A 13,607-nucleotide genomic window follows, 5' to 3' on the forward strand; every position below is an offset into this window, starting at 1 on the left:
AGTACAGGAGCCTAAAGACCCACACTCAATGATTCAGGAACAGCTTCTTCCCCTCCGTCATTTGAACAGTCCATGAACACTACCTCATTATTCTTTCTTTGCACTATTTAGTTACTTTGTAATTTATAGTAATTTTATGTATTTGCACTGTACTGCTGCTTCAAAACAACAAATTTCATGTCATACTATATATATGATAATAAACCTAATTCTGATTCTGATTCTGTTCCCAGTCAAGCCAGTCTCTCCCAGGAGCTAAAAGGCTCCACAGATAAATAGTTTTGAGTGCTCAATATATGCAATATACCACTACTTCCTGATATTTATTACTAGGGTCCTAATTAATTTGTTAAGACATCAGAATTGTCTCCAAGAATGAAAGTCTACAAGGACTGAACATCGTGGAGACCCAACACATATTTCAAACACGTCTTCATGTCGAGAAAAGTCAGCATGAGTTCGGAGGAGTAGCAGCAATTTGAAACTTTTATTATCTAGTAGCAGGCATCACAAAGGAGTGAAGTTATGGTTGAACAGCTGTAAACAGCATGATGCCAACAACAGCAATGACACACTGAAAGTACAGTGGCAGCACTGGTTAGCATAGCATCATTCAATAGCAAGAGTTTAAGGGTTACAAAGAACTCAAAGATTGCCAATATAACATCACTGTTTCTTGTAGTTTAAGCTAGTAATATAAAATTAGACATTCAGCATAATGGTTTCCCCTCATCCCTCAGGGAAGACACAAAAATGAAAGCTGGAATATTCATTAGATAAACTTACTACTGTAGTATTCATCAAATGAATGTTCTTCTTCTATGAATTCTGTATAAGTTCTTGGCAGTCCCATTTATTAACCAGTCATAATTATCAACTATGGAAATAAACAGATTTATGAAAATAATAACCAAACTAAACCACAGTGTCAATGTGTTAAGTTCACTATAAAGCAAAAGCTTTTCTAGAAAGAGACCCTTATCTCATGATAATAAAAGATTTTGTACTGCATTTGGTTTACAGTGCTTCTTCAAAAGGTAATAAGTGATTTATTCCACTTATCGCAGAATCATAGAAATTTGCTTGTATTTATATATTTCAATGAAACGGGCCATTATTAATGTTGTTAGTATGTGAATCAGGCTGGACTTTAATGTAAAAATGAAATGAACCCAAGAGTGTAAATCAGACAGCAACTTGCAGAAAGTTCTCATGAATTTCAACATGGAAATCGAGAAGTTGCTGTCTGAGATATCCTAGTCCTCCAAAAGCTACATGTTAAATCTTTCAAATAAACACATTGATTGAAATACATGGAATACCATAAAGTTGCACTTAGTAAAATACACCCATATATTAAAACCTGCCTGAAAAGATTGGGGGACTTATTTCCAGTTTTAAAAACATGATCAACAGTATAATGTCTTAATTATTGCCTAAGAAACTTTCTGTCACTAAAATAATAGCATTTTCAAATATTCAGTTCAGTTCCCTCAGATTGTATCTATTGAATTATTAATTCTTTTTTTAAATTAAACGTTTTTGTAACTTTGTCTTTTATCTCATTATCATTTTTCCTTTCTGCTCTTTATTTTTCATTCCTTGCATGATTTGTCAGTAACTTAAATACTCTAATGTATATTAGATTCCTGCAGAGCTCACTAAGAATTGTTCATCCTAATTGGTTAAGGAAATATACTGATGCTTGTCCTGTTCACAAAGGTGTCAGACTCTCTGTAGAAGATTCTGTGCCAAAATACCTCACTAATTACAGAGAGTTCTAATGCAAAACTTCAAGAGGAATCTGTGGAATGTAAGTGCCAATAATCAACACCATGTGAGAATAAATCCAGCATTATGTTCTTCTCTCTAACATGCTAAAGTTGATGAGGTCCCTCTTATTTTCTCTTTTATCCATTTGTCTCTGTTTCCAAACAAATGCCGCAGGAAATAAATTAACCTGCATAGGTTTCATCAATGACTGCCCCCTACAGGATATGCAGTTCAATCATGAATAGAACAATATGGCATAATATAGGCCCTTCGGCCCACCATGTTGTGTCCTCCCTCCAAACCACACCTAAGACTATCTAACCCCTTCCTCCCACATATCTCTCTAATTTAAATTCCACCATGTGCTAATCTAACAATCTCTTGAATTTGTCCAAAGTATCAGCCTCCACCACCACCCCAGGCAGCGCATTCCATGCATCAACCAGTCTCTGGGTGAAAAACTTCCCTCTGACATCACCCTTGAACTTCCACACCCAATACCTTAAAGCCATGTCCTCTTGTTTTGAGCATTGGCACCCTGGGAAAGAGGCGCTGGCTGTCCACTATCTACTCCTCTCAATATCTTGTATACCTCTATCATGTCTCCCTCTCATCCTCCTTCTCTCCAATGAGAACAGCCCTAACTCCTTTAGTCTTTCCTCATAATCCATACTCTCTAATCCAGGCAGCATCCTGGTAAATCTCCTCTGCACACTTTCCAACGCCTCCACATCCTTCCTATAATGAGGCGACCAGAACTGGACACAGTACTCTAAGTGTTGCCTAACCAGAGTTTTGTGAAGCTGCATCATCACTTCACGGCTCTTAAACTCGATCCCACGACTTATGAAAGCTAACATCCCATAAACTTTTCTTAACTACCCTATCCACCTGCGAGGCAACTTTTCAGTGATCTTGTGGATATGAACCCCCAGATCCCTCTGCTCCTCTCCACTGCCCTGAATCCTGCCATTTTGCCTTGTACTCCACCTTGGATTTTGTCCTTCCAAAGTGTACTACCTCACACTTCTCTGGATTGAACTCTGAAGATTGGAGCTCAACTCAGAAAATTTTTAAAAAATAACAGTTCACATGAGAAATAAATTAAATTCTCAATCTTTTAATTCAGAATGGGTGAAAAAAATTCTAACCCAATGTCTTCTGCCCCCACTACAAGTTTTGTTCCACAGCCTCGCTATGTCCTTCTCTATTACTTATTTCAGCCTTAAATCTTTCCAGGTCTCTGCATTCTTTGATTGTCCCCGATATGTAGTTGCTACACTGTTGATGACTTATGCCCAAAAACTCAGGAATTTCTTCCTTAAACTTCTTCACCTTTATTTCTCCTTTTACATACTTCTTAAAGCCCATGTCTTCTTGTTATCTGACCTGGTCCTCTGTGAGATTGTTTCACAAGACTCTTGAACTGTACCGCTGCATTAAAGGTACTGTAATAACGTAAGGTACTATAAATTCATTTTCAATGTAATGATCAATGCACCTATATAATAATGAACATGTTCCTGAAATTTGGTTCTATTGATTCCAATGGAACAAAATTTAAGAAATGGAATATAATGTGAGCATTTAAATATAATTCATGTTTAGCACGAGACCTAGGATGACATTCTGCCCATGTCATTTATGCTATCACATTTACCCAATTTTATGAAACTCTGTAAATGCAACGGTACCTGGTGTTAAAATATCTTCCTTTTCATATCAAGTTAATTATATTGAGAACAAGGATAGATAGACTTACCATACTGTTGGAAATGTTCAGCTGCTCCCTTAAAGTTGTTTTTGACTGTTTCCTTGAGTGTAGAATAGGCCCAGTTTAGGATATCGGCAGATGGTTTGGCCTTGATATTCTCAATGTCATCTAGTGGTACTTTCAGCTAGCCAGGACTGCACTGTTTGAACATTCTGAACGAAGTAAGACAAGAGGACAAAATTACACACACTGCAATTTAATAATATCAAGAAAGATTTTCTTTTGTGTTTTTGTAACAAGACTGTACGCCTATTTGGGGATAGAGCGTACACAGAATAAATCTTCTTTCACTGTGTATTCTTTTAGAGTATGTGCAATTCTAATACATTTAAGTACACTTTAATTTAAATGTCTGTGTCGATGTGGATATGAATATGCATAAGTATAAATTTTATAAACTCTATTGGCATAAGAGATGTAGAACTTTCCACTACTTAGATTGCAAATTTTCTCTAAATTTAACACAACATTTCAGTTTTGCATTCTTCCAATCATTTTACATATCATAGCTTCTAAAATAAGTTTATGGATTGGAAACTGATTACAAAACTATATAACATAATGGTAATATTTTACTTCGGCAGCCTATATTACAGGCAATAGTGGATCTGTCATCACTATGCAACCACATTGTAAGAAATTAAATCTGTTTTGGCACATATCAAAGTTTTCACGCATCTCTAGGGATGTGGATTAATATTTTGGGAAGCAAGTACCTGCATGGCATCTTCTATTTTTGTTATCACATACAGAACAGTTTCCTCCAAGTCTGAATATGTGGGGTAGAATTCCATTTTCTCTTCATCAAATATTAACTCCATCTTAAATTGGGGCATCTTGTATTTGTCCTCTTCATCAAAAAGATCTATGTAGGCCTTGACTGTCCTTCCAAGAAACTCTTGCAACTTAGAGAGCCAAAAGAGTTAAAGTCCTTTTTAAATTTCATCATATTAACTCTTCACAAATAACAAATAACCCAATCAGCATTTCATTTGATATAAAAGATGACTTACTTGGTAACTTATATCAAGAATTTCTACTTTTTTTTTTAATTAATATTCATTATGGTGCTCAAAATTTTAAGCATTGACACAAATATGCAAAAAATGTTACTTAAGTTGAATGACTTCTGTTGAAAATAGACTGCAAAAGTCAAGTGAAACTTTGTCTTTAATCCATACATATCCAGCTAAAATAGTCATTTTAACTGTACAAACTGACCATAATAATGCCATTTTTTTTTTAGAGAGAAATTATAAAGGTATCAATATTACCTTTGAAAATTATCATTAAAATGCAGAATTGTTTATTAGTGTATACCTATTTCCAAACTTGGATACTTCCATGAAATATCTACTCAGAACAATTCTACCAAGTATGCAGATTACCGTGAATACTTCAAAATACCTTTGATAGTAACAAATAGAAATTCGACAATTCCCAAAAACTGCGTGCACAAGAAAGAAGTGCCTATAATCTGAGTCAAATTGTACTTATGGCAGGTAACATGAAAACATCTGTGCTGCCTGCTGTTTACTATGAATAGCATTATCCATGCTATTGTTTAGCTGCATACCCATTCTAAGGAGGACAATGTTGAGGCCAGGAATTTGGCTTAAAGAAAGCCAGCATCTATTAAATACAAGGTGGATTCTGGTTGCAAAAGATAAATTGTAACTTTGAAGAAATATTGAAAGAGGAAGAAAATCTCTCTGATGCTGCACTGGAGGATTCATTAGGAAGAGTAGGAAGGGATATACGTACATCCCCATCACCCTGGAGGAAGTAAGCTCAATGAAGAAGTAGTGGTCAGAGGACGAGGGAAATGCTGGTAAAATTTAATGCCCTCTACATTACAACAATAACTATATTTCAAAATTACTTAATGCTGTAAAGCATCCTGGAATGCCAAGAAGTTGTGAAAAGTGCTATTTAAATCCAAGTCTCTTTTATGGTCAACTGGAATTATCAACATTGGGATGTGAGATAGGTCAGCTGGTTGAATGGTATCGTAACGACAAACTTGCTCTCAACATCAACAAAACAAGGAGTTCCTGGGTGTCAACATCTCAGAGGATCTATTCTGGGCCCAGCACATAGATGCAACAATGAAGGCAGCATGCTAGCGTCTCTACTTTCTTCAAAGTTTAAGGAGATTTGACATGTCTCTGACAGACTTCTACAGATATGAAGTGGAAACCAGTCTGACTGATTGCATCATGGCCTGTATAGGAACTCCAATGCACAGGCACACAAGCATGGTGGACTCAGCACTTTCATCACAGGTACAGGTCTCCCCACCATCGAGGACATCTACAAGAGGCGATGTCTCAGGAAGGCGAAGTCTATCGTTTAAGGACGCCCACCCTCTGGGACCATACCCTCTTCTCATTGCTGCCATCAGGCTGGAGGTACAGGAGCCTGAACACCCACACCTCAAGGTTCAACAACAGCTTCTTTCCCACTCCAATTAGGTTCTTGAACTGACCTGAAAAAGCCTAATTCGACCTCAGACTATATTCCCTCAACTTTGCACTAATTGACGTTTATGTTTGTTTTTGCTTATTCTGTTGTGTAGGTTATATATAATTTATGTTAATTTAAGTTTATGTAATTTATGTTTGCATGTTTGTAATGTACTATGCTTGCTGCTGCAAAAAGATAATTTTCATGGTATATATACCCTGGGTATATGTGCCCATGACAATGAACTTGAACTTGCTATAAAGGCTGCTAAAACAATTCTGCATTATTACTGCACAACTGCCACTCTATTAATCACAAAATTCATAGCTCTCTCAGCAATGCATCATTGGATCATGTTTTATTAACCTCCTTCTCATTGTTGTTATGCACTTAGCACCATAACAGACTTCATTTGCCTCTACACACTCATCTATTCCACCATGCAAACCACATTCCTCATGTCAGTTACATTATGCCAAATGTGATCAGTGCAAGGAACTGAGGTGATTAAAAATTTAAACAGATTCTGTAACTAGAGTAAATGCATGGTATATTGTAATTGAGACAAACATACTGAATTTATTTTTCATACTTGATTACTAAGAAACAAGAAGTTTTAATAGGCACTTTTCTCTTTCCTGTGATTAGATAGAAATGTTGTCTATCCTGACAAGAACTGAACCAATAGGTAGCATGGGAACCTACAATAACTGTAGCAATGGTTACCTGATTACCTATCAGTACATTAGTCAGTGGAGTAGAAACAGTCCATTTTCTCAGGTTTAATATCTGTATCTGCTCTTTGTCAGTAAGCAGACTGAGAACTTGGGGTACCATGTGGTCATTATTTTTTTCTCCATTTTGCCATGCTCTATCACCACATTATTCTTGAAGGATTCACATTCAATTGGTCCTTTGCATCTAAATCAATAATCAGAACATTAAAGTACAGTTGACAAAGGAACAAAACCACAAACTTCTTTATAGTTGAATTACAGTACAATATTGTTGTTCATTCACTTTTTAATGCTAATTTGATAATGTCATTATCAGAGTTTATATAGTACAGTAACAGGCTCTTCAGCTCAACTCGTCCATTCCCAACCAAGTTGCCTATCTGAGCTAGTCCCATTTGTCTATGTTTAACCCTTATCCTTTCCTATCCATGTATCTGTCCATGTATCATGTATCTTTTAAACATTGCAATTATACATGCCCCTACCACTTCCTCTGGCAGCTCATTCCATATACACATCACCCTCTGTGTTAAAAAAAAACTTGTCCCCCCAGGTCTCCTTTAGATCTTTCCTCTCTCACCTTAAGCCTTTGCTCTTTAGTTTTAGACTCCTCTGCCCTGGGAAAAAGACTGAACATACACCTATCTGTGCCTCTCATGATTCACCTTATCAATGCCCCTCTTAAGGTCACCTCTCAGCTTTCATACACTCCAGGGAAAACAGCCCCAGTCTATTCAGTCTCTCCTTATAACTCAAACCCTCCAGTCCCAATAACATTCCTATGAAACTTTTCTGCACCCTTTCCAGCGTAATGACATCCTTCCTAATAGCTAGGCAACCAGAACTGCACACAATACTCCAAGTGCAGACTCACCAATATCTTGTACAGCTGTAATATGATGTCCCAACTTTTTGTCCTCAATGCCTCTGACCAATGAAGGCAAGAGTGCCAAACATCTTCTTTACCACCCTGTTTCGCCAGTTTCAGGGAACTATGTATTTGTACCCCTAGGTCTTTCTGTTCTATAACACTTTCCAGGCCCTAGCTACTCTATAGCTTAAGTTCCCAAAATATGACACTTCACACTTGCCTGAGTTAAATTCTATCTGCCATTCCTTGGCCCACTTTTCCAGTTGGTCTAGATCCTGTTGGAATCTTAGTTAAACTTCTTCACTTTCCATTATACCACCAATTTGGTATCATTCACAAACTTACTAACCATGCCACCAACATTCTCATCAAATCATTAATATGGATGACAAACAACAGGAGACTCAGCACAGATCCCCTGTGGCACACCACTGATAACAGGCTCCGATCTAAAAAAAACAACCCTCCACTACCACCCTATAACCCCCATCACCAGGATCCCAGCTTCTGGACCAGCCTACCATGCGGGACATTGTCAAATGCCTTGCTAAAGTCCATGTAAACAGTGGTCTACTGCCCCTCCTCAATCCTCTTGGCCATCTCTTCAAAAAACTCAATCAAATTCGTGAGACACAATTTGCCCACACTCAAACCATGCTGACTACCCAATTAGTCCTTGTCTTTCAAAACACAGGTAGATCCTGTCACTCAGAATCCCCTCCTGTAACTTTCCCACCACTGATGTTAGGTTCACCAGCCTATAGTTCAATGAAATGAGATTTGAAAATGTCCTATTATAAAATTTTTGCATCATAAGATGCTTTAGCATACCTACAATCCGACAATCCAGAAGGAGCAAATTGGAAAAAGTAAGGTAACCTAAATCCAAACTGCTTGCAGAACGCGGTGAAGGATGTAGAGATTTTTTTTGATCTCCTCTAGCTTTTACGAAACTCTCATGCCAAGGTTTAGAGAAGTCCAAACCTCTACATAACAGAGAAAATAACATACAAGTAAATTAAAGTTTAAAAGGAAATAAAATGTTACAGATAATATAAAAACTACAGCTACAAACCTCAGGACAAAATTCTCAAACCATAAAGGGCTAATTTTCTATTAGCTATCATCACTAATGTCAGCAAATTTCGATAAGCAGGGACTGAAAATGTTGATTAGCTGGAGAAAACAACTACCAGTAAGAATGAGGCAAGCATATTTATATATTTAATTCTGATATATGGCAAGTTGGTGATTTTAAAACAGAACCTGATTAATTATGCACTAAGTTTCTACAGCCTAGTACTTGTATGGAAATATTGTCTCAAAGTGCCTTGGATTGGCAGAATTGGCAACATCTCCACAGATAAGTGCAATCAAGTTCAGATTTACTATGCATAAATGCAAAATTACAAAAAAGCCCCTTTGCCAAAAACATTCAAAATTCTTCAGCAATTTCATGGATGGAGCTTGTTCTGGATCTCACGTGTAATGGGATTTCCATCCACCACAAAGTTTGTGCCCAGAAGCCTCATAGTTGAATATGGAGTGAACTTTGTGCAGCAATTTAGGCTCAAGAGATTAGTGTTTTGTATGTTTCTCCCCAGATCAGCATTGAATGTAGGCAGCTTCCAACCATTGATAATGAAATCCTGCTTTGCAGTTAGGCACCTTAAGATGCCACAAAGAAAATATTTTAAATGTCTTTTTTCTCCCCCATTAGACTTTTTTTTCCTGTTTTCTGAATCAGGAATAACGTTCAACTGTAAATTATCATTACCAACATCACCAAGAAACTCACAGTATAGAATCACATACCAAGTGTTTATTTTACCCATGCAATTTATGGCTTTACTGATTGTGAGTGGCCACTGTCTCTGTCTCACAGTATACTGTCTCTGTTAGCTTCAGTGTCAGTGCAATTCTACTTATATGGGGAAAGTCTGCATTCTAGTGACACAGATATGTTTACTTATCCAGACCAACACTTTAATAATACATGTGTTGCAAATTTGCTGTCTTTCTTGTGCTATGCTGATGAATAGACTCCTGCTGTAAATCATTATTTACATCTGGAGGTATACATGGAGTATTTGACATGGAAAAGTGCTCACACATTCACAGAGATGAATAACTAAATAAGTGAAGAATGCAATTATAACTAAATAAGCATTTTGGTAGCTGACTGTATCAACACTTTATACCCACGTAGGTTCCTGTGGAAGTGGTTCAGAATCTTCATATTCAAGCCCTTTCACTTCTGGCTTTACAAGAACACTTTTCACTAGAACATAAAATATGGACAGTAAGTAGATACATTCTTAGTTAATTCTTAACTTTTAAAGTTGGCAACTATGCAAAGTATGATTTTTCTTTTATTTTTTAGTGCCAAAAATGATTAATATTACAGATAAACTAAAAATCAAAGCTTATTACAATGCATATATACAGTACCAAATCAAAGACAGACCTCCTGGGTATAGAGGAACCATATTTCCTTCTCAATAGAGTGAAGCAACAAAAACAACAATTTCAAGATTTATCAGCAGATTATACTGTAGATCCTAACTGAAATTATGTATAATACATTTGTTTGTGCACATGAAAAGATTGAGTTATCTTGGTGCATTGAACATTTGCATACCCAATTGCTGCATAAACATGAAATGTAATGTAATGGTAATCATGATAACATTGCTTGCAGAGTGTTGAAAGCTTTCCACACTCAGAATTCTATCTGCCCTGAAATCAAAGGAAAGCAGGTTACAGAAGTAATATTTCTAATGTTAAAACTCCACCATTGACATTAATAATTAAAATTATCCAAAGTCAAATAACAATGGAATGTATATCCCTCCATTCTAAATCTACACAATAAACAAAAGTAGTTTTGCTTAAAATATAGAACAAATGAATAAGTAGACCATAATCAAGCATGGGCATCAAGTACAGATTATCAATCCACAAACATATAGTAATGATTTAAATAATACAGTATGGGCGTAACCAGTTCAGTCCAGCAACCAAGTAGAGAACCTATTGCACTGGCATTTGTCACTCAGCTCACCCTGGACTTAGACCAGCATCATGGAAGTTGGGGTGCACTTTCCTGCAATTGGCTGTTCCCTTCAAACCTGCTGGCCATAGCCAGCTTGATTTGGCACAGCAGGTCAAACAATATTTGTGTGAAGAATAACAAAGTCAATGTTTCAGGCCAATGATCTTTTATCAGAATCTCATATCAAAATGTTAACTCTGTTTGACTCTCCATAGCTGCTGTCTTACCTACAGAATATTTCTATCATAATTCATATTTCTGGCATCTGCAATATTTTGCTTTTGGAGGTCTCCTTGCTAATTTGCACTGCACTGTGGTGCAAAGAATGTATTATAAGCCTTATTAAAGATGAGTTAACTTTAATGGATCAGTATTTCCAGCAGTGCAGACTTCAACTGCAGGTGTGACACGTGCGGTTAAACATTAATATTGATAAACTACTGTATAAGATGCATTGGTTCTCCACATACTACTCAAGAGGCTATTCTTCTATCTGGCTCACCATTCAAGTTTTATCTAAACATGCATGTACAAGTTAGGTCTTGTCCATTTCAATTTCAATATCTTTTATAACAATGCAGTAAGTCTTAAGTACAACCAAACAATTCATCTCGTAATGAAAATAAGCTTAAGCAATCATGGAATCTCATTCTTTCCAATTTTAATTGTTTTTTTTTAATCCTTTTTCTTATATCACATTCTCTGTGTGATCTGGTATTGAGCTAAATATTCTAATCACACTTCCTGGTACAGATTCCATTTAGGTCAGTCATGATTGTGGAATTTGATTGGTTAAGGAGATAAATAGTTGCTTGGCCATACACAATCTTACCTTCCCCATGAAGGGCAAAACACTATTTTTGATTTTTAATAATCACTGGTTCCAATTTAAAAGACTATAAATTATCATTGGGCATCTATAAATGTAGAGAATAGCTGTTTGCTTTTCTCTGACCACAAAGTTCAAGCCAATGAGCAAGACATGCAGTATTCATTAATTAGGTATTTAACTTAGAATTAAAAGGCACACAAAATTGCTGGAAATAAGAACTGAAAAGGGTAAGAGGACACCTTGGTGAACAATAGGACAAACAACACATCTCCTTTACCCGTCAGAATTTAGAACTGAGAAATAAACAGAGGAATGACTAAATTAGGAACCCATAAAGAAATTGAAAAAAAGAAAAATTCAGGTAAGGAAAAGGAAAATAAGATAAAAGAAGATTAAGAAAAAACATATTTTTAAAATCTATTAAACAATCCATAATCTGAAGAAGATGAGATTGTACACTTAAAATTATCACATGTTGAACAAGAGATTCTGATTGGTATTCATTGCAATTATTATGCCAATAAAAATATTCTAATGCTGTTAATTACCAGCTAAATGTGTGACAAGTTTATTGGGTAATTGATGAGCAAATGCAGCAACTTCAAATTCTAGAGGTGCCATAAATAAAAAGCTAATGGCAGAGTAGTGAAAACCAGCAAGCATCTGATAATCTGCAACTAATAAAGTAATTCTGCCTCACTAAAACTTGCTGTCTTATTTCCACTGTACAGAAAAAGACCATTTGCCAGCATTCTTCCTCATCCTCATTTAACTAGCAGCATGAAATTTTGTATCCTTCTCACACATATTCTTATCTAGCTTCTTCTTAGATGGATCTAGTCTTGTCTCAGCTACTTCTATGTAAACACATTCCCATAATTCTCTTCAACTGTCATTCATCATGGGTTTTAATCTTCTTCACTGGTGGAAACACTACATCAGTATCAACAAATATATATACAAATTTATGAACAAATGAATTAGGAGCTAGGGTAGGCCACTTGGCCCCTCAAGCCTGATCCTACGTTTAATGTTCATGGCTGATCTGACTGCAGCCTCAACTCTGCATTCCCATCTAGCCATGGTAACCTTTCAAGTACCTCTGCCTTAAACATATTCAGGACTCCGCTTCCACTGCCCTATGAGGAAGGGAGTTCCAAAATTTCATAACCGTCTGCAAAAAAAAATATTTTTAAACAGACTCCTACTTCTAGATTCACCCACAAAAGGAAACATCCTCTCCAAATCCACCTTGTCTAGGCCACTCAGGAATTTTATATTTCAACCAGTTCCTCTCTCTCTTCTAAACTCCAGTAGATAAAAGCCTAGCTTTTAAATCTTTCGAGTGTAAATATCACCAATGGCTTGTCCCAGTCCAACCACATAGACACTATGGCCAAGAAAGCACACCAGCGCCTCTACTTCCTCAGAAGGCTAAAGAAATTTGATAGTGTCCCCGTTGACCCTCACCAATTTTCACAGATGCACCATAGAAAGCATCCTATCAGGATGCATCATAGCTTGGTACGGCAACTGCTCTGTCCAAGACCGCAAGAAATTCCAGAGAGTTGTAGTCGCAGCCCAGTCTATCATGAAAATCAGCCTCCCCTCCATTGACCCTGTCTACGCTTCCTGCTGCTTCAGGAAAGCAGTCAGCATTCCCATCCATCATTCTCTCTTCTCTCCCCGTCCATCAGGCAGAAGATACAAAAGCTTAAAAACACACATCACCAGTCTTAAGGACATCTTCTATCTTGCTGTTATAAGACGAGGTAGACTGAGAGATCAAGAGTTCAGCTTTATCATACAAGAGGACCTCTTGTACAATAAACATGAATTCTTGATCCCTCAGTCTACCAAGTCGTGGCCCTTGTACCTTATTTGTCTACCTGCACTGCACTTTCTCTGTAACTGTAACACTATATTCTGCATTGTTATTGCTTTTCCCTTTGCACTACCTCGATGTACTTATGTTTGGAATGATCTGTGTGGATGCATGCAAAATAAAGTTTTTCACTGTATCTTGGTACACGTGACAATAATAAACCAATTATCAATCTGACACTTTATCAAATGCCTTCTAGAAAACTGACAGTAGT

General features: G+C 36.7%; 1 protein-coding gene across 1 annotated transcript in view; it reads right to left on the reverse strand.

Moving 5' to 3' along the window:
- Nucleotides 1-13,607, reverse strand: part of LOC127571333 (dynein axonemal heavy chain 12-like) — a 144,971-nt gene that overhangs the window by 122,172 nt on the left and 9,192 nt on the right. The window contains 7 exon segments of the mRNA XM_052017623.1: nucleotides 787-839; nucleotides 841-877; nucleotides 3,536-3,647; nucleotides 3,649-3,699; nucleotides 4,264-4,452; nucleotides 8,457-8,607; nucleotides 9,827-9,902. Coding sequence (XP_051873583.1) covers nucleotides 787-839; nucleotides 841-877; nucleotides 3,536-3,647; nucleotides 3,649-3,699; nucleotides 4,264-4,452; nucleotides 8,457-8,607; nucleotides 9,827-9,902 — 669 coding nt within the window.

The sequence above is a fragment of the Pristis pectinata genome, chromosome 6, assembly GCF_009764475.1.
Source record: "Pristis pectinata isolate sPriPec2 chromosome 6, sPriPec2.1.pri, whole genome shotgun sequence".
NCBI classification, from domain to species: domain Eukaryota; kingdom Metazoa; phylum Chordata; class Chondrichthyes; order Rhinopristiformes; family Pristidae; genus Pristis; species Pristis pectinata.